Consider the following 22,668-nt stretch of genomic DNA (forward strand, 5'->3'; position numbering starts at 1 on the left):
GCACTGCTGAGGGCACGGCTGGCCACTGTTCAGAGAGTGATTTCCCATGTGGGGCTGGGGACGTGGGCCTTAGACTGTGGAGCGAGAAAAAAGTCCTCCCTGGGAGTTTAGTCTCAGAAACACAGCGAGGCCTTGGCATTCCCAGTGCACGTGGGTGGGGAAGGAAGTTAAGCCAGCCCAGCCGCCGGGGGCCCTGAGGGGGCTGGAGCCTAGGGCTGCTGCCAACAGCCACATCCCCGCGGCAGTTGGATGGCCTACTTACTTAACTCTTCCATTTTAACCAACCCTTCAGAAAAATCTCATTCACTTCCTAGCCTGGTGTTCTCTTCCGGGCCGAGAGGGATTAAGAGGGAGGGCCTAATCATCTTTGGGCCTGAGGATCAAAGGGGAGAGTAGGTCCCCTCCCTTGAGGTTGGGGTGCCAATGGCAGAGAGAACCAGCAGCCAAGGACAGCTGTGCCCAGCAGACTCTGTCCTCTAGAGGGCAGCACTGTGGTGGCCTGACAAAGAGACGCCTGGGCTTGACGGCTGTTGACCATCTTTTCGAAACCACCACAGGAGAATCTCTTGCAAACAGCCAGAGATCAAGCTTCTGGGAAGATGACTATTATAAGTCGAGTGTTTGTATGGAAAACATTTTTTTAAAGGAAAAATATGAACCTTTGTCTCTACATTTTCTGCCCCCTTTCTTGAAAGGACCAATACATTCCTATTGGTTAGAGCAAACACTATGTCCAGAAGCCTAGCTGCGGGCTAGCACCTTGCTCACTCTGTCTTCCCCTCCAGTCTCTATTCCTTGTGACACTTCTGAGAAGTGCAGGTTTGATTCTCCCAGGAGAGCTACTGGTGTTCACCAGTATTCCCGCTTCTCCTCTCCTGGGCACATGGAGGAACCACACTTCCCTGTTTCAGTGAAGTGTGACCATGTGACTTTTTTGGCCAATGAAGTGTGAGCAGCAATATGTGTCACATCTGGGTGGAAGCATTTAAGAGTGATGCATGATTCTCCCAAACTCTCCTTCTCTCTTGAGGCAAACCCTAGAGCCTCGTGTTTGAATAATGACGTCTTCAGGTGGTGGATCCTTTGTCAGCCTGGGTCTGTGAGTGGCTACAATGAGCCATAATGAACCAGCATTGGACATGTAGCATGAGCAAGAAATAAACCTCAGTAAGCCGCTGAAGTTTGCAGGCTGTTGTTACCACAGCATACCATGGCCCATCCTGACTGGTACACATAGTTTTGCTTAGCAGAATTTATGGTACCTCATATTTCCCAAGGTACTAACTAGCCAATAATGGGGTGACAGACTAAATAAACTCAAAATGAGAACTCTTCACTCCCTGTTCTCTCATGAGAGCTCATAACAGCCACAAATTCACTGGGAACTCATTCCAAGCAACTCTGGATCTGTTTGGCAGTAAGTAGCTCCCACGTCCCCAGAATTCTCCTGAGCTGGGTAGCTCTATAAAAATCTGTCTCCCCGGAGGCTATTTTAGTGTTGATACTTGTTCAAAAACATTCAGCCAAGCAAACGTTCATTAAAAAGCTGGCCATGTAACCACCCAGGCAGAACTGGAGCAGCACTTTGAGGCTGACTCTCACGAACCCGCTCCAGATGAAAGGAAGGACATTCCTCCCAAGGCGGCATCTTGTTCCTCAGTAACCCAGGCTGGTGGCCACCGTGGACTTCCATGGTTACCCAAACGCAGAGATCTGGTCTCTCAGAGTCGCATGATGCTCGCTCAGTTACCATGGCCACAACACACAGTTTGAGCAAACAATATTTCTGCCCTCATCTGATTCTCACACTTGAAAAATAAGACACTTAGAGAATCCTTTCACATAGAAACATTAAAATCAATCAACAGATTGAGAGTTTTGAGTATTGTGACTAAACAAAAACAAGCCATAATCTAGGAACCTAATTTTCTACCTATAAGAAAAAGAATGACTGCTTAAAAAATCATTTTGACATCTGTTAAAATTTCAATGTAGAGTATATTTTAAATAACAGTATTCTATCAATGATAAAGTTCCTGATTTTGATAATGGCATTGAGAACGTAGGAAATACATGCTGAGGTATTTAGGGGTGAAAGGTCATGATGTTGCAACTAACAGTAAGAAATAATAATAATATGGAGAGAGAAAGCAAATATGGTAAAATGGGAAACCTAGGTGAATAGCCAACGTGTTTATTCTACTATTCTTGCAACTTTTCTGTAGGTTTGAAATTTTTCAAAGTAAAAAGTTTTAAAAACTCCTACATGCTCCAGATCAGCAGTTTCTAATTTTTTTAACTATGACCCATAATAAAATGTAAATTGTACATAGCAACTCAGTGCACACACATACATACATACATAATTTGAACAAATGCATACAAATTAAATAAAAAGTATCACAAAACAATATTCTTATGATATTACACGTGAGGTTCTGTGACTTTTCTATTCTATAATTTTTTTAAATGTTTTTTTTTAAATGTAAAACCCATTAAATTGAGTTGATGACCGTTAATGTTCGAAACTTATGTGAACACTCCTGCCCTGGGTGGTACTTTTCTAATACTTAGCATTACATGCAGACACAGAAGGGCTGCTGCCATGAAGAACTGACAGCTTGGTTGGTGCACCCTGCATCTGTGTGGGTTTTGAAAACCCATCTCTCCAAATACCAAGAGGAACTCAGGACATTTAAGAAGATTACAGATTTTCAGAATGTTGACAAATGCAGTCATCATTGCATACAGTGTAGAGAACGGCTTGAGTAGGTATTTAGCAGACATATGGCACTTTTCTTGACTTGACCTCCTCATAGTCCGTCAGGAATCTGTGCCTGTTGTCATCAGCTCAGGATGGTTCTGCTGTACGGAAGGATGGCAGAGCCAGCATTTGGAACTCAGCCTGCGAAGCCTACCCTTGCAGCCTGGGCCAAAGGGGCTGTTGATCCGAGGCCAACAGAACAGTCAACCTCCATTCATTTCCACTGCAACCCTGAGAAACGCTGATTTGTTTGGGCTCCTAGGTGGGATTTGGTAGCCCTGCCCTCAGGTACAGCCCACCCAGGGGCTACGCACACTCTGGCAGTCAGGCCTAAGGGCGTATAGTTGGCCAACTCCAAACCTGAGAAATCTCTAAATTCCCTTTCCCAGCTACTGGCTGCCTCCTTTCCTCTTGCCCATTGGCCCCAAAGTGTGCAGCCCATAATAATTTCCACGCCTAATGGAATCATCCAAGCTGGAGACTCCTTTGCCCTGCTAACACAGCGTCTCTGTGTCTTCCAGACACTCTTCTCACAAAACACTAAGAAAAAAGGATTTTGTGGCCTCCTCAGAGATTCACAATGAGTGTTAGCATATGAAAGACTCTGAAAAGTCCAGCAGAAGAGAAAACTGTTTAACCTTTTGTTTTAATCTTAGGATTTTGCAAATTTATTTGTCCACAAACATGCCACCCTCTCTTTTTTCCCTACCCTGCCCTAAAGTTCCTTTGTGGCTAAGGCCACCCTGGGAATAACTGTGGAGTAAATGAAATGGATCTTTCTTTTAAACACCTCCCAACACATCTCAGACCCCAGGAACCAATGTCACCCCCTTGGGTCTAAGTCTCTCTCCCATATCCCTTCTCTCCTGTCCTGTCCACCTTCCTGAACCCTAGTGTCCCCAGGCCCCTGGAGAGGAGGAGGGGGATTGTGGTAGAAACAAAGGGCTTGGGTTTAATGGGTTGCCCGCCAGGAGAATTGGCACTGTTTTTAGTACTTAGCCACCAGACCACTCTCTAATTCAGGCTTTCAGGCACTTTTGCCTGGAAGATGGGGGAAGGGGAGGGTGTGAAGGAGCTTCAGATTCCCAGCCTTCCCACCCGAGGGCCCATGTTCATTCTTGTTTGTCTTTTCCAGCGAATTCCCATGTGACAAGAGCAGAAATCCACAATCTCCCCCATCCCTCAAATTGCATTTCCCAGTGTTCTCCTCCACCTGGGGCCATCTCTGGAGGCAAACTGTTCCGTCCACCCACCATTGGGATTTCCACCACCAGCCCCCATCCTGTCCCCTCTCCCCTCACCACAGACAACCCCCAAGCCCAGTTGAACAAACTTTCCCCCTCTGGCCAAGGCAGTTTGGGCCACCCCAACGTGGCAGGTTCAGTCCATCTGCGGGCCAAACACGACGTGCTGGGCCACGCGGAGCAGAAGACAAGAGGCGAGGAGAACCGCGGACTTGCTGCCCGAGCCTCCCACCCCACGGGAGGGAAGGCCGTCGGACAGGGAGGCGTTGGTCAGCCCCACACTGGTGTTGAACGCATCCTCCACTGGGGCCCTCGGAGCCAGCAGCTTGGAAAGGAGGCTGCTGAACCTGCTCACAGTGGTGGCCTCTGGCTCTGCGGACGGGCCTGGACTGGACACAGTTAAGTTCAGCTCTTCGGGGTCCACACAGAGGCCATCCGAGGAGCGCCCGAAAGCCACGTGGCTGAGGTCCAGGCCGGCCACGGAGCCCGGGGAGGCGCATGGCACGTCGGTGATGCGCCCGGAGCCCTCCATCCAGTCCTGCAGCCACTCCAGGCGGCAGTCGCAGCACCACGGGTTGCGAAAGAGGAAGAGGCGGCCCAAGAAGAAGCCGGGCTGAAAGGCGGCCCAGGCGAGCACCGTGAGGCGGTTGCTGTTGAGGTGCAGAGCGAGGAGGCCGGAGAGGTTCTGGAAGGCGCCCTCCTCCACGAAGGCGATGCTGTTGCGGTCCAGGTAGAGCAGCTCGAGCTCGGCCAGGTCGGCGAACCAGGCGCTCGCCACACGGTCCAGCGAGTTGCCACCCAGGTTGAGCGTGCGCAGGTGGCGCAGGCCGCGGAAGGCATCGGCCGGCAGCGCCGCCAGCAGATTGTCGTTGAGCAGCAGGTGCTCCAGGACGCCGCAGTCGCCGAAGGCACCGGCGTGCACGGCGCGGACGCGGTTGGCCTGCAGGCTGAGCGAGCGCAGGCGCCGCAGGCCCTGCAGCGAGCTGGAGGCCACCGCCTCGATGCGGCTGCGCTCCAGGTGCGCATGCGTCAGATTGGCCAGGCCGCGCAGCGCGCCCGGCACGCGGCGGAACAGGTTGTCGAAGGCGGCGAGCTCGCGCAGGGCCGGCAGCTCGGCCAGCAGGCGCTCCGGCACGCTGAAGAGGCGGCAAGCGGCCAGGTCGAGGCGGCGCAGGCGACCCAGCGCGACGAAGGTGCGCGCGTGCAGGTAACGCAGGTCGCCGTTGTGCGCCAGGCGCAGCTCGGCCAGACGCGACAAGCCCTTGAAGGCGCCGGGCGTGATGAAGGACAGGTTGTTGTGGCGCAGCGACAGGCGGCGCAGCGACGGCAGTGTGCCGAAGGCCCGCTCGCCCAGGAAGCGCAGGCCATTCCGGTCCAGGTCGATGGAGACCGCCTCGCACGGGAATTCGGCCGGCACCCGCTGGAGACCCGCGCGATCGCAGCGCACCGAGCAGCCGCGCTCCACGCTGCTGCAGGCGCAGGCAGCGGGGCAGGAGCGCGCGCAGGCGCCCGCGGCCCGGGCGCCAGGCAGGCTGAGGACCACGGCTGAGGGTGCGGGTTGGAAGTCGGGAAGCAGGAGAAAAGACAAAAAAAGGAGCAACAGTCAGCCAAAGGTCACCCCAGGTAAAATCCTGCCTGCCCGGATAGCCGGATGCAGGCCCTCCAGGTCGCCCTGCGTCCTACAAATGGCCTCTTCCCACCTGCCGGGCCTCACGCGAGTTTCCCCACCTATGAGGCTTTCCAGTTGCCTTGGTCAGCAAAACCCACCTGTAATCCCTGCATCTGAACTCGTTCTAAACTCCCTCCACCCTGTATCATCATTTGTGTGCTTCTAAGAATGTCGCCTAGAAGGTTTGTTGTCTGCACACTTAGGGGGATCCCAGAAGGGGTCACTGTGACCCACACTCTAGGCCTGCACTACCCAATACAGTAGCCACTAGCCCACATGGCATTTGAAATGTGGCCAGCCCAAATTGAGATGTGCTATAAGTGTAGAAGACACACCAAAAAATAAGGAGGAGAAAAATTAGTCAAGCATGGTGGTGGCATGCACCTGTAGTCCCAGCTACTTCAGAGGCTGAGGCGGGAGGATCTTTGGAGCCCAGGAGTTCGAGGTTACAATCAGCTATGATCGCGCCACTGCATCTCAGCTTGGGTGACAATGATTTTCATATTGATTACATGTTGAAATGATTAATTTTAATGTGGCTACTTAGAATTTTAATCATGTGGCTTGTGTTATATTTCTATTGGTGCTTCTATAGTCCCTCTCATCAGAAGAATTCAATTCCCGAAACTCCCATTGAGTAAATTCAGCCTCAAGGAAAAGGAAGAAATAAGGAGCAGAAGGTTGGGAATTTAAAAAAAAGAAAGCCTGTCAATCTTTTTTTTTCTTAACAGTCACCAAAATTAAGCCAAAAGGACAGCATACTAAGTGAACTGTCAACGACCTTGCACATCTCAAAAGAATTAATTATGGACAGTATGCAGTTAAGTTCCATTCACCACCGTGCTCTCTAGAAACTTTGTTACATCATCACGGGAAGAAAGTTGCTCATAAATTAATTTTGTTCTGAGGATTTGAACGGAGGATCAGATAAAGACTTTAAAAGCCTACCCAGTAGGCTTGCCACCTGCAATAAAGAGGAATGTCATGGCCTGCTACCCTGTGGAAACCAGAGGTCCCAAGCCCAGTCTGGAAGACCAATGAAAAAGGCAGCATGGTAAGCGTACAATTTTTATATTCTGGCCATGAGCAGGTCGATCTGAAATTCCTGCAAAGGAACAAAGGGTACCCAGATGTAAACATGCCCACTGATTCATAGTTTCTACCCCTCCTCATCAGTACTCTCAAATTCCTTGCAGATACCCCTGGCCTGCCATTCGCTCCCTCCCACCATGGTCACATTACCCTCCCTGCCTTGCCTACCCAAGTCCCTGTAGGAACCTGAATGTGCGGCCACACAAGAGGTGTGTTGAATACACTTTCTGCCACCTCTGTAGGTTTGCTCAGCTTCCAATGTCTTTTCAGTCCACCTGTTGTGGACACTCCATGTTTTCTCTGTGGCTGGGAAGGGGATTTAGTCCAGACTTAGCTGGAGAACACTCAGACCTTTGAGCATCTCTTCAGTTGTAAACTGTTGCAACTTCAACATTCTGATGTTGAAGAGGCTTCACTTAGCTTTTTCCCCTCCCTAAAAACTATGAGATAGACATCAAGCTTCCAGCAAGGTTCTTGGACCCTGTGCTCAGCTTGGCTGTGAACAGGGCTGCTGCTGGGCTGGGGAGACACCCTGATAGTGAGACAGGGCCAAGAATATAACCTTAACTCTAGGCCTCAGCTAGATAGGGGTGGAACCTTTTAATATCAACTCTTCCAATTGGGTCAAGTAGAAGGCATCAGATTTCCTTACAAATAGTCCTTTATTCTACTCTCTTCTCCTTTCTAATTAGGAAAAGTACACTCTAAATCATATGACTCACGTTTATACCTTACAGTAGCTAACATTGTTCCAGGCACACTGTATGGCTCAATAAATGTTTGCAGAATTAAATGGAATAGATGCCTTTTTCTGTAAGGAGTCCTGCTAGAGGATGTAATTTGTTTTAAAAACTCTTTGCCAAGGAACTCATGGGATTATAACAGACAATTTGTATAATGCAAGAGATCAAAAAGGTAGCTGCCTATATTTAAAAAGCATGTGCAAGAGAGGTAAGAGAAAGCTTTTAATTGTATATCCTTTTTACCTTTTTTAAAGGGGTGGGGGGTTGTGAGGAGGGGTGTTCAGTCGCCTTGTTTGTTTTTGTTGAGACAGAGTCTCACTCTGTCACCCTGGGTAGAGTGCAGTGGCGTCATTGTAGCTCACTGCAACCTCCAACTGCTAGGCTCAAGCGATCCTTCGGCCTCAGCGTCCTGTGTAGTTGGGACTACAGGCAAGCCAGCTGGGTTCGTTCTTTCTTTCTTTCTTTCTTTCTTTCTTTCTTTCTTTCTTTCTTTCTTTCTTTCTTTTTTGTAGAGATGGGATCTCGCTCTTGCTCAGGCTAGTCTGAACTCCTGAGCTCAAGCAATCCTCCCGCCTTGGCCTCCCAGAGTGCTAGGATTACAGGCGTGAGCCACCACACCTGGCCTTAAATTTTGAACTATTGAATGTATTACCTATTTTAGAAAAATATATTAAAGGTTATTTTAAACTTTAATTAAACATTCAAGACATTGTCACTATTGGGAACTTATTTTCAGCCTCTGAAACTTTGATAGCCACCAGGAACAATAACTGACTTACTGGATTATTTAGTGAAATTTAAATTAAGTCAAGTAAATTTTCAGAACAGACAACAAAACTGTATTGGTTTACCCAGTATGAAGACTAAGTATATGTTCAGTGAGCCAGAAAAGCAGGGCACCAAACAATTTTTTTAAAAAATCATTAACATATTTGGATGAGTTCTACTTGCAATGATGGCATAGTAGCTTGTATCAGACTAACATTCCTGCTGATAGCTACTGCATACTCTAGACAAAATATTTTTTTAATTGTTTAAAAGCACTGGAGAACAACCAAAACAGGCAACCAGAGTGGATGCAACCCTTCAAAGAAGAGAAGCAAACTAGGTGAGATCCAAATTTAACTGATTTTTTCCTCCCAGGGCATTTTCAATCCATCCAGCACATGGGGAGTAGAGCTCAAGCAGAAAGCAAGCTGATAACGTAGAGGTCAGCATTTGTAGCTGCCATGGGGCTGGAAATTGAGGAGGGAAAGCATGGAAAAAAGGAACCTCAAAAGAGAAGCCACAAAATTAGTATACAGATTCCCCTTATATCCGTGGCTGAATCCTGAAGTGCCTGTGTGTTGAGTGAGTCCAAGGAGCCCAAGGGGAAAGCAAGAACTGAAGGTCAAAAGACCTAAACAGAGATTTCAACAATTGCTCCATAATGGGAAGCAGATTAAGAGTTCAAGGTCCAGCAAGTTAGAGGAGCTTGTAAAATACCTCAAGCTTTCCACTGAAACCCCAAGGGACCATGCCTTAGGAGTGAAGACCATTTCCCATGACTAAGGGCAAAAGTGAAATAAGTATACCCTAACAAAGCCTAAAACCAAGCCTTTCAAGATCAAGGTTATCTGCCAGTAGTTTAACTGGATGGCAGAACATAATTCCACACTCTTTAAAGGAAGACAAGAGAATCCCGAGTTTCTACAAACTACCATCCACAGTATCCAGGATAGAATCAAATAGACCAGGTGCAGTGGCTCATGCCTGTAATCCCAGCACTTTGAGAGGCCAAAACAAGAGGATTACTTGGGGCCAGGAGTTCAAGACCAGCCTGGGCAACATAGTGAGACCCTATCTCTAAAAAAAAAAAAAAAAAAGAATACTAGACATGTGACAAAGCAGCAAAACATGACATTTATCAAGAAGAAAAGAACAATTAACAGAAGCAGGTCCACAGACAGCCCAGTTGTTAGAATTACCAAAGATTTTTTATAAATATGTTGGAGAATTTACAGGAAAAGGTGGGTATAATGGATGAAGACAGGGAATCTGAATTTTAGACAAAGTATGGAAACTCTAAAAAGGAGCCCAATGGAAATCTTAGTACTGAAATAATACAATATCTGAAATTTTTTAAATCAATGAATAAAATAAATAGCAGATTAGACACTGCAGAAGAAAAGTTTCATGAACTTGAAGAGAGGTCAATAGTTATTAACCAAAGTGAAGCACAGAGAGAAAAAAGATTGGGGAATGACCTGTGGGACAATATCAAGCAGTTAGACTAATATGCATGTATTTGGAGTCCCAAAGGAGAGAAGAGAGAGACTATGGCTAAAAAATAATTGAAGACAATTTCCAAAATTTAATTAAAACAAGAAACTCAGCAAGCCCCAAGTAACATAAAACACACATACACACACACCCCTAGGCACACTATAGTCAAACTGCTGAAAACCAAAAATAGAAAATTCTTAAAAGCATCCAAAGAAAAAAGACACTTTGCATAGAGGAAACTAATAGTAAAAAATAATCACAGTTATAATTTGAATGTTTATGTCCCCCAAAAATGCATATGTTGAAATCCTAACCCCAAAGTGATGGTATAAGGAGGTGGAGACTTTGAGAGGTGGTTAGGACATAAAAGTGGAGCTCTCATGAATGGAATTAGTGCCCTTATAAAAGAGACCCCAGAGAGCTTCCTTCCCCTTCTGCCATGTGAGGACACAGAGAGAAGGTGCTGTCTATTAGGAATGCGTCCTCACCAGACACCAAATTTGCCAGTGCCTTGATCTTAAACTTCCAAGCCTCCAGAACTGTAAGAAATAAATGTTGTTTTTTTTCTAACCCACCCAGTTTATGGCATTTTTGTTATAGCAGCCTGACTGAACTAAGACAATAACTAACTTAACAAGGACAATGGAAGCCATAAGAAAATAGAATGATGTCTTTATGTGCTGAAAGAAAAGTAAAAATCTGGCAACCTAGAATTCTATATCCAGTGAAAATATTTTCAGAAGTGAAGGAAAATAGAGATACTTTCAGATAAACAAAATCTGAGAAAATTCATCTCCAGCAGATCTTCTGCACAATAAGAAATGAAGACATTTTCCAGCCTGAAGGAAAATGACGCTAGGCGAAAATCAGATCCATAGGAGGGAATAAAGAACAATGAAAATGGTAAGTATGTCACTAAATATAAAAGACTACTCTTTTCTCACCTTAATTGCTTAGCAGATGCGACTGTTTAAAGCAAAAATAACAATGTATTGTGGAGTTTATATGTAACTAAAAAATATGACAATAATTGCATAAAGGATGAGAAGGGAGGTAAATTGAAATCCTCTTATAAGGATCTTACATTATACACTAAGCAGTATAAGATTAATTCAAGGTAGATCGTGACAAAAATGCATATTGTAATCCCTAGAAAATAAAAACAATCTCAACCCCTACCTCACACCATACACAAGATTCATTTTAGATGGACCATTGACCTAAATGTAAAAGCTAAAACTTACAAAGGTTCTTGAACATAACACAGGAGAACATTTTTGTGATCTTGTGGTAGGTAAAGATTTCTTGGGACAAAAAAAGGGGGGGGAGAAAAAGAAGAAAAAGCACTGATCATAAAAGAAAATAATAATAAATTTGACTTCATGAAAATTAAAAATTTCTGCTCTTTCAAAGACAATGCAAAGTGAATGAAAAGACAGGCCACAAACTAGGAGAAATTACTTATAAATCGTATGTCTCATAAAGGACTTGTATCCAAAATATATAAAGAACTCTCAAGCCAAGCACAGTGGCTCCCGCCTGTAATCCTAGCACTCTAGGAGGGCGAGGCGGGAGGATCACTTGAGCTCAGGAGTTCGAGACCAGCCTGAGCAAGAGTGTGAGACCCTCTCTCTACTAAAAAAATAGAAAGAAAAATTAGCTTGGCAACTAAAAATAGAAAAACTTAGCTGGGCGTGGTGCATGCACCTGTAGTCCCAGCTACCTGAGAGGCTGAGGCAGGAGGATCACTTGAGCCCAAGAGTTTGAGGTTGCTGTGAGCTAGGCTGATGCCACAGCACTCTAGTCTGGGCAACAGAGCAAGACTCTGTCTCAAAAAATAAAAAAAAGATTTAAAAATTTAAAAAAAAACAAAAACTGTCAAAACTCAATAATAACAAAACAACCCAATTAATAAATGGGCAAAAAATTTGAAGAAACACTTCACCTAAAAAGATATACATAAGACAATTAAGCACATGAAAAGATGCTCAACATCATTAGTTGTTAGGGAAATGCAAATTAAAATAGTCACCTAGGATGGCTAAAATTAGAAAGATAATGAACTGAATGTTTGTGTCCCCTCAAAATTCATATATTGAAATCCCAACTCCCAGTGTGGTGGTATTAGATGGTGGCACCTTTGGGAGGTAGTTAGGTTGTGAATATGGAGCCCTCAAGAATGGGATTAGTGCCCTTATAAAAGGGATCCCAGAGAGCTCTCTTGCCCTCTTTCTGCCACGTGAGACTACAACGAGAAGACAGCAATCTGCAACCCAGAAGAGAGCCCTCACCAGATCCTGACCATGCTGGCACCTGGATCTTGGACTTCCAGCCTTCAGAACTGTGAGATATACATTTCTGTCATTTATAAGCCACCCAGTTTGTGGCACTTTGTAATAGCAGCCTGAATGGTCTAAGATACGTATGGAGTATTGGAGAACATATGTAACAACTGGGACTGGTGGGAATGTATTAATAAATAGTACTTCCACATTAGAAACAATGTGGTATTTTCTTTTAAAGGTAAACATGCACCTACTTTATAATCTAGCCATTCCACTTGTAGGGAAATAAAAGCATATGTCCATACAAAGATTGGGCAGCTTTATTCTTAATAGTCCAAAACTGGAAACAATGCAAATGTCCATCAAGAGCCGAATGGGGACCTGAACTGGGAAGGAGGTAAGGGGATGATATAGGGAGTGAAAAATTGTGAGTATAAGAAGACAAGGGAGGCCGGCCGCAGTGGCTCACGCGTTTAATCCTAACACTCTGGGAGGCTGAGGCGGGTGGATCGTTTGAGCTCAGGAGTTCAAGACCAGCCTGAGCAAGAGCAAGACCCCGTCTCTACTGAAAATAGAAAGAAATCGTATGGACAACTAAAAATATATACAGAAAAAATTAGCCGGGCATGGTGGCGCATGCCTGTAGTCCCAGCTACTCGGGAGGCTGAGGCAGGAGGATTGCTCCAGCCCAGGAGTTTGAGATTGCTGTGAGCTAGGCTGATGCCACGGCACTCTAGCCTGGGCAACAGAGTGAGACTCTGTCTCAAAAAAAAAAAAAAAAGAAGAAGAAGACAAGGGAAGGGTCCTGGGTGACAAAAAGGCTGCAAGTCCTAAAGTCCTAAAGATCATCAGTGCTGTGGCACTGCTGATTTTATTGAGGGCCATGGCTGACCCAGACCAGCATCACTTTTCAAGTTCTGAACTGGGAAGTGACTTTGAGTTCATGAATGATGCCAACATGTGCATTGCTATTGCAATTTCTCTTCTCATGATCCTGATATGTGCAATGGCTACTTATGGAGCATATAAGTAACACACTGCCTGGGTCATCTCATTCTTCTGTTACCAGTTTTGCCCTGAACACACTGGTTGCAGTCACTGCTTATTTATCCAAACTCCATTCAGGCATGCATACAGGCAGCTGCCTCCTAATTTTCCCTACAAAGATAATATCATCCGTGAATCCTACCTGTTTGGTCCTTATTATTATTCTGTTTATTAGCATTATCTTGACTTTTAAGTGTTACTTGATTAACTGTGTTTGGAACTGACACCAATACATCCATGGCAGGAACTCCTCTGACATGCTGGTTTATGTCACCAACAATGACACTACGGTGCTGTTACCCCATATGATGATGCCATTGTGAACGGCCCTGCCAAGGAGCTGCCGCCACCTTATGTGTCTGCCTAAGCCTGAGAGTGGGGTGGAGCTGATAGCAGCAGCTTCACTTTTCAGATATCTGAGCAATAGTTTTGTTGTTTCACTTTTGAGATGAGCTCTCTGAGCTTATTTGTTGCTGAAATGCTACATTTTAAAATTTACATGTTAATTTGAAACCTTCTGTAGTTATAAACATATGCTTTACCTGGAACACTGTGGTAGATTAGCTGTAGGATTCTTTCTGTCAGGGTGGGAGTGTAATGGGATTCACTAGTCTTCCCTAGGCATTGACACTTCCCCAAAATCTAGGTGGACCTTGAGTCAGAGAAGTCTGCTTTTATACCTGCTAGGCCCCAAATTAGGCAGTGAGTCACACTTTTTCTCTCTGTTCCCTCTGTCTCTTTTGAAAGTGTAAAATAAAATCAAAATTAGACAATGCTTTTCTTAAACCATTCCAGTATAGAGAACAAGCCCTTATGAAAACAGGAATGGTAATTGTGTAATCATTGTTCTAATTAGGATAATAGGAATCCTTATATATATGTTACAAGAATTTCCTTAACATCCTTTATGACTTAAATTCGATGAAAATTTGAATTTGCTGGTCAATGATTTTCCCACCCAGGGCCCCTTTTACTAAGTGTTCTGCCCTAGCCCAATTCGAGGAGGACATCCAACTTACTTTATCAAGTGGAATTGGGGTATATTTGATATATGTTTGCCTAATATGAAGAAAGGTTTTCTCCTCCTTTCCCTGCAAGGTACATCCTACTGCTTTAAACTTCCAAGTATGACTAATTACTTTTTTTTTTTGAGACAGAGTCTCACTCTGGTGCCCAGGCTAGAGTGCTATGGTGTCAGCCTAGCTCACAGCAACCTCAAACTCCTGGGCTCAAGCGATCCTCCTGCCTCAGCCTCCCGAGTAGCTGAGACTACAGACACACGCCACCATGCCCAGCTAATTTTTTCTATATATTTTTAGTTATCCAGCTAATCTCTTTCTATTTTTAGTAGAGATGGGGGGGGGTCTTGCTCTTGCTCAGGTCTCGAACTCCTGAGCCCAAACGATCCAGCCGCCTCGGCCTCCCAGAGTGCTAGGATTACAGGCGTGAGCCACTGCACCTGGCCCTAATTACCTTTTAAAATGTAAAACAGCTTTCAGAAAAAGGAAGAGGATTGCTTTCCTTGTATGCTCTTACCTTGACTACCATAATCGCAAGGGATTTTTATATATTCATATGTTCTAAGGTCAGCAACTCTCCTGTTGGTTCTTTAGTGAATTAGCCATAATTGAAGCGTTTTGCAATTAAAGATATTTGCCAACATTAAAAAAAAGAGTTGAATGGGTAATCAAATTATGATATATGCATACAATGGAATACTACTCAGCAATAAAAAGGAATGACTATTGATACATGCAACATAGATGAATCTGAAAATAATTCTGCTGAGTGAAAGAAACTGGACAAAGAAAAGAGTAATGTACTCTTTTGTCCACTTATATAAAATTCTAGAAACTGCAAACTAATCTATAGTTACCGAAAGATCAGGGGTTGCCTGGGAATAGGTAGGGAGGCAGAGAGGGCAGGAGGGCGAGATTTTAAAGGGACATGAATCTTGGGGGTGATGGATGTGCTCATTATCTTGATTGTGGTGATGGTTTCACAAGGATACACTTTAAATATGTCTGATATACATACATGTATGTGACTGTATACAGAATATAAACAACCCCTACAAATGAATAATGAAAAAATAAACAACTAAATAAAAATGGGCAAAAGACTTGAACACTTTACAAAAATATATATTAAATGGTCATTAAGCACATCAAAAGGTGTTCGTCATCATTAACCATTAGGAAAATGCAAATTAAAACTACAATGAGATTTCCCTACCCATGCACCAGAATGGCTAAAATTCAACATACTGACAGCCCCAAATGTTGATGAGGATGTAGAACAACTAGATTTTCTTACATTGTTGATGGGAATGTAAAATAGTTCAATAACTTTGTAAAACATTGGCAGTATCTATTAAAGCTAAACATATGCTTACTGTCTGACTCAGCAATTACACTTCTAGGTATTTACCCAAGATAAATGGAAAAAAAAAAGTCCACATAAAGACTATACAAGAATGTTCACAGAGGCTTATTCATAATAGATAAAAACTACAAATTCCCCAATAGTAGAGTGGAGAAATAAGTTACAATTTATTCATACAGTGGAATACTACTCACCAATAAAAAGGAACAGACTGCTGATACAGACAACAAAAACATTATGTTGAGCAAAAGAAACTTGACACAAAACAAAACATACTATATGATTGCATTTATGTGCACTCCTAGAACAGAGCTTCTGGAAGTGGCTTGGGACAGCTTAATAGAACACAGCCTGTAGATGGATGCAATCCCAAATGACAGCAAATCTCTACAGGACATAGTTTAGGAACTATGGTAACGTGTTATCTGGGTGATATGAGCATGTATAACACTACTCAAATTAATTAAATTGTATGAGTTTCTTTTGCTCTTCTAACAACTTTTAGTAAGTGTTTGCTCAGGGCTAAGCTTGCTATTAATATATACATTATTTCATTTAATATGACAGCTATGCAAGGTAATTAGTATTCTCCCCTTCTTACAAAAGAGGAAACTGAGGTCCAAGGTTGTTAAATGATGCCAACTTTTTTTTTTTTTTTGGTTTGTCTTTCAACTCTACTGTGCTGTCTCCCACCCCACACAGCTAGCCTTTCTGAGCTTCCATTTCTTTCACCGTGAACTGAAGGTACTCTATGCCACGGTTGAATGTGTTCTCCAAAGTTCCTGTGTTGGAAACTTAATCCAATGTAGCAGTGTTAATAGGTGAGACCTTTAAGAGGTGATTAGGTCACGAGGGCTCCATGAATGGATTAATGTCATTATTGTGAGAGTACATTTGTTATAAAAGTGAGTTTGGCCTCCTCTTGCTCTATTGCCCTTCCACCTTCTGCCATGAGATGACACAGCATGAAGGCCCTTGCTAGATGTGGACCCCTTTGCCTTGGACTGCCCAGCCTCCAGAACTTTAAGACATAAATAGTTGTTCTTTTTAAATTACCCAGTCTCAGGTATTCTGTTATAGCAGCACAAAATGGACCAAGACTGCACTTCCTGATCTTTGAGGGCCCCTCTGGGTCTCATTTTCCGTGCTACAACAGCAGCTGCTTCCGACCACTGCCTCTAAGATAGAATACTCCACTCAGAGCCCCATGTGTCTCTGCTGCCTCCTCCCAGCCACAGCTGTTTACAGCACAGCTGAACACTTTGACCTAAGCAGATCCATTCCTTCTCCATGAAAATGGAATAGGCACTAAGCGACTGGTCCATGAGATCTTGTGAGCACCAGCCTGTCTAGCACTGGGGCTGTGTTTGTATCAAAGCCACGTGCCGGTCAAAGTTGTGAGAAAGCAGGAGCCAAGGGCAAGGTGAGAAAGCTGGTGTACTGTTTTAGTCAGTTTGGGCTGCTATAAAAAACTCCCAGAGACTGGGTGGCTTATAAACAACAGAAATTTATTTCTCACAGTTCAGGAGGCTGGAAAGTCTAAGATCAAGGCAAATTCAGTGTCTGGTGAGGGCCTGCTTCCTGGTTCACAGATGACATCTTCTCATGTGGCAGAAGGGACGAGGGATCTCTCTGGGGTCTCCTTTTAAAGGCACTAATCCCACTCATGAGGGCTTCATCCTCATGACCCAGTAGCCTCCCAAAGGCCCCACCTCCTAATACCATCACCTTGGGGAATTTGGTTTCAACGTTTGAATTTGGTTGGGGGTTAGGGGGAGGACACAAACATTCAGACCAGAGCATGTGCAGACAGAGGAATAAATCTGATCTAAGAATCCCAGAAATGGAGCTCATGAAGCTCAGGGAGAGTGGGAAGCTGCTGACCAGCTCTCTAGTTCCCATGAGGCCCTGCCAGAGCTGTTTCTGTAACATTTCCCTGTTTCCATTTTGCAAATCCACTCAAACCATCTGCATGGATGAGTGAATTTCTGCTCTTTGCAACCAAACCATGTCTGATTGTAGTAGACATCTGACACCTTTTCTGGCTACCCAGCACCTTTTAAGCACTCTTTCTACAACTTAGGGAATTTCCTACATAATAAGTCCTGCCTTCTCAAAATGGAAGCCAGAAACTCTCTTTCCCACCTTCTCTTGCAGTTAGGGCCTGGGCGTGTAACCTATGGTGACCTAGCTTTGTCAATCAGACACCCAGTGAGACTTGGATTCAGAAGAAGGCACCAAGCAGAAATCATTTTCTGGCCAGAATTGTGGCAGAGGCATCTGGCTTTCAGGCTTGCATGGTAGAATTTCTGGCACGCAGCACCCAACATGATTCCTATGAGCTGCCAGGTATGCACACCAGTGGCAGTGGCCATACGGTCTTTGCTGGAGTCAGCCACTTCCTAGTTTAGCCATTGCTCCAGGCAGTGCAGCCTCTAATCAGGAAGCCTAAGAACACCTAATGTCCCTAAACAAACTCCTTCTCGGCTTCAATGACCTAGAGTGGGTTCTATGCTTTGCAAGAAGAATCCTGAGCAAAATCCTGAATAAGACAGGCACCCTTAATCTCTCTAGTACCATCTTCCTTCTCCTGGCCCCTCCTACTTTGCCTGAAGAACCATGTAAACTCTTCATCTAGACAGAGAAAACAACCCAAATTTGGGACCAGGAAGCATCCCTCAACCAAAAGGAAACTCCTTGCCATTCATTGACAGGAAATACACAACATTGAATCAAAAATTGTTTAGGACATCCCTGATTTTTCCGAATCCAAATGAAAAGTAGCCTCTCCCAGAATCAGCAGTGATCTTTCCAAAAACAAATCTTGGCCATCCAGAGCTGAGTTCCATGGGAATATCTTGGCCAGAAAAACATTTACCAAATTAAAAATAAAGATTATAGTTTGTGAGAAGAGAAGGTCAAACTCGTTTGGCAGTTGCTTAGCAATTTCTCTTCTTGTGCCTGTATTTTGGAGAAGGATCCATCTGGAAATCGGAAAAGGCTTCAGTGCTTTTATTCCCAGTCTGAGGCAAGGAGGGGAAGATGAGAAATGCAGCAGGACAGGCCTGGGCTCAGCACGGGCTCCTGCTCAGCTAGCCTCTGTCATCGCTCCAGGATTCGCCTGCTAGATCTTTCCAGAGCATTCAGTCTTGAGACACTCACCCTGAGGAGGGTGCAGCCTCGTGCCCTAATTCTCTCATAAACTCTGAGTTAGGACCCTAACTCTTATCCCTGCTCCCTTACACTGCTTTTTTTGTTTGTTTGTTTAGAGACAGGGTCTTGCTCTGTCACCCAGGCTAGAGTGCAGTGGCACAATCATAGCTCACCGCAGCCTCAAACTCCTGGGCTCAAGCGATCCTCCTGCCTCAGTCTCCCAAGTAGCTGGGACTACAGGCACGCACCACCATGCCTGGCTAATTTTTCTATTTTTTTGTGGGGGTGGGGGGAGTCTCACTCTTGCTCAGGCTGTTCTCAAACTCCTGGCCTCAAGCAATCCTCCCACCTCGGCCTCCCAAAGTGCTAGGATTACAGGTGTGAGCAATTGCACCCAGCCTTTTTTTTTTTTTTAAAACCCAGACAACCTTTGTTTCTCGGTTTGCCCATCTGCAATGTGTGGACAGCTATGAGAAACAGATGCACTGGAATGCTTGAGACAGCTGTGAAAACATTGGCCTAAGCTAAGTGTGGGCTCCATGAGCCACTCATATCACAGGATTAAATCTCATCAAAGGGCAAATCATCAAGGACCATGTGGAAATCTGTCCCAGAGTGGAAAGCAAGATGCCAGTAATAATATCAAAGTTATTACTATGTGTAGGCTGCAAAGAAGAGCCTAGAATCTAGGATGGTTTATAACCAAGGCTGCACATTAGAGTCACCTGGGGAGCCTTTAAAATTCACAATGCCCAGGCCACACCCCAGACCAATTACATCACAATCTCCCGGGGTGAGACCAGGCATTGGTATTTTTAAAGCTCCACAAGTGATTCCACATGCAGCCAAAGTCAAAAGTTGGTCCATGTGGACCAACTTTATAAAAATGGGATTCGTCTTTGTGGTATAAACTGTTACAAGGTATAACACGGAGTTACCGCATGACCTAGCAATTCCACTCCTAGGTATATATATCCAAAGGAATCGAAAGTAAGTGCTCAAATACGTACGTGAATGTTCCTAGCAGCTTTATTCACAACAGCCAAAAGGTGGAAACAATAAATTTCCATCCACCAAGGAACAGATAAACAAATGTGCTCCATCCATGCAATGGAATATTATTTAGCCTTAGAAAGGAACAAAGGACTGACATATGGTCCAACGTGGCTGAACCCCAAAAACATTAGCTGAGTGAAATAAGCCAGTCACATGAGGCCACATATTATATGATTCCATTTACAGGAAATGTCCAGAACAGGCCAATCTGGACAGAAAGTAGATTAATGGTTTTCAGGGGCTGAGGAGAGGGAAGAGCAGGGAGTGACTGCTTAATAGGCATGGAGTTTCCTTTCCGGGAGACGAAAATGTCTTGGAACTAGACAGAGGTGATGGTTACACAACCTTGTGAATGTACTAAATGCCACTGAATTGCACACTTTTAAATGGTTAATGGTTAGTTTTATCTTAGGTGAATTTTACCTCAAATTTTTAAAAATATTACAAGGTGTCCCAGAATCTGGGCAAACACCAGAAATGGGTCCCTGCTTGTGTGTCCTGGCCGGGGGAACTGGCCAGCCCCCGAGCTGCCAGGGAGGGAGGGCTGGCGAGGCTCAGCCGCCCCACATAATGAGGCCTTAATGCAGACCAGCTGAGGAGCTTCTCTTTCCTAGGCCCTCAGCTTTTCAAATATGTGTTTTTCTCTCTCTTGAGGTTTGCTAGGAGACTGGTTACTCATGGAGTTTCCAACCACAGACTGAGTTTGGAATGTTTCTTTATTCTCCTTGTTTTAAAAGAACTTGTGCCTCAGGAAACCAAAAATAGCAAGGGAAAGTATGGTCAATTTTTTGGTTTCAGCAAATCTATTCCGCCACCTTGGCTCCAGAAATCATTCCCCTCGCACTCTTGGCGAATGCTACCCCAATTGCTCCTCGGGCCAAAACCCAATGCTGGGTTTTCAAAATAAAACTGACTGGAGGAGGCAGAAGTGCTGTGGGGGAGACTGTGCTGTAGCCTCTGGCCTCACGTGACCCCAGAACTTGCTTCTCACACCACACGGGTACGTTTTGTGACAGGAAAGAAAGGGTCATGGATTCCAGCTGCAGCTTTGCTGGCTACCGTGAGTCAGGCAGGTAGAGAAATCAGTCTGTTTGCAGAGGGGTGGTCTGCTGACGGCCTCGCAGGCCCCATGCGACTCGAGGATGGAGATCTGTCCCATCTAAAGAGTAGAACACAAGGCTCTAGAAAGTCCTCCGGGCCTAAATATTGACAATCACCTCAAACTGGAAACAACTTAAATATCCAACAATAGGGGAACGGATAAACAAACCAGTATGTCCGTGCAAATGAATCCTACTCGGCAATCAGCAATGACATCAATCTCACACCACAGTGCCTGACTCAATAGCGAGGGATTTGTTCTGTTTGCAGTACAGCTGCTCCCTCCCTGCAGTCTTCTTCTTTTAAATCAAGCTGATTGAGGTACGCTTTACTTACAGTAAAATGGACCCATTTTAAGTGTACAGCTCGGTAAGTATAACAAATGTATACACCCACATAACCACTACCCCAGTCAAGATTTAGAACATTTCTACCACCCAGAAAGTTTCCTCAGGCCCTTTGACTTCAGTCCTCTCCCCATCCCAGCTCCAGGCAAGCACCAATCTGCTTTCTGAACTATAGACTAGTTGTGCCTGTTCTAGAACTTCATATAAATGGAATCAAATGGTTCTTTCACTCAACATGATGATTACAAGGTTCATCCACATTGTTATGAATATCAGTTGATTGTTCATTTTCAGTGCTGAGTAGTATTTCATTGTATGGAGCACCCCGGTTTGTTTATTCAGTCACCTGGTGATGGACATTTGGATTGCTTCTAGTTTTAGCCTATCGTGACTGAAGCGGATATAAAAAATTGCATGCAAGTCTTGGTTATGGACATGTGTTTCCATTTCTCATTTATCTAGAAGCGGGATTGCTGGGTCATACGATAAGTATGTGTTTAACTTTCTAAGAAACTACCAAACAGTCCTTCAAAGTGGCTGCACCATTTTACATCCCCACCAGCGATGTCTGAGAGTTCCAGCTACTCCACATCCTCACCAGCACTGGGTGTTTGTCAGTCTTTTAAACTGTAGCCATTCTGGTGGTTGTGTGAGTGGTATCTCATTGTGATTTTACTTTCCTAGAGCCTTTTTTTTATTATAGTCACTTTGTTGTGCTATCAAATATTGTTCATTCTAACTAACTATATTTTTGCATCCTAGAGACTTCTTTTAAAATGCAAATCTTACCTCTTAGAAGGAGACCTAAGACTTAGTATGAATGAGTATGTCAGACTGAGTAACAGTTCTAATCTGGGCAGCTTCACCCACTCAACAAACCTTTATTAAGACCCCACTATGTCTTAGACTCTAAGACAGCAGGCGAATAAAACACAATCTCTGACCCTCTTTGAAGACTCATGGTGGAGGGCAAGCCAGATGTGAAGGACCCTGTAAAGCAAGTTAAGGAATTCAGATATTAGGCTGTGAACAGCAGGAAGACCCCAAAGGGTTAACATGGGGGGAAGAGGGTAGAGGTATTTGCACTTATCCATCTGAGAGGAGGGACACTTCAGGGGCCAGTGACTGTCCAGAGGAAGAGAATTTCTGTTTTGGTCTTGCCCCCAATTTCCCTGCTGTGAGCCATGTCCCCCACAGTCTTGTTCTGTGAGGCTCACTTAGTCATTTTGTTCTAGCCAAGGAGATAGAGCACTATCCCTGCCTGCTTCTTGGGAACATACTGTCCATATCGCTTGTGACTCGTAGTCAGAGAAATATCCTCCGTGCTGCTAGAGTGTGTTTTAAATTAAAGCGCCAAGGGGATGTGGAGACGGTCATTAGTTTTAAGTGCATCTATTGTTAGCAAATGATGTCACCACTGAGCTCTCCAACTTGTCACAAGAAGTCTGGATGTATTTCGAGTTTCTGTAGCTGGGACAGTTCCTATTTTGCAGTATGCAAGATATGAATACTGCCTG

The 22,668-nt window shown here is 44.6% G+C and overlaps 1 protein-coding gene across 1 annotated transcript; it reads right to left on the reverse strand.

The window, feature by feature from the left end:
- Positions 1–4,144: 4,144 nt before the first annotated feature.
- Positions 4,145–12,966, reverse strand: NYX (nyctalopin). The gene is made up of 2 exons (XM_069463931.1): positions 12,945–12,966; positions 4,145–5,553 (listed from the first exon to the last, which is right to left on the reverse strand). Exons 1-2 carry the CDS (start codon positions 12,964–12,966, stop codon positions 4,145–4,147), a joined length of 1,431 nt encoding a protein of 476 aa, XP_069320032.1.
- Between the last annotated feature and the right edge of the window lie 9,702 nt (positions 12,967–22,668).

The sequence above is a fragment of the Eulemur rufifrons genome, chromosome 30, assembly GCF_041146395.1.
Source record: "Eulemur rufifrons isolate Redbay chromosome 30, OSU_ERuf_1, whole genome shotgun sequence".
In the NCBI taxonomy this organism is placed as follows: Eukaryota; Metazoa; Chordata; class Mammalia; order Primates; family Lemuridae; genus Eulemur; species Eulemur rufifrons.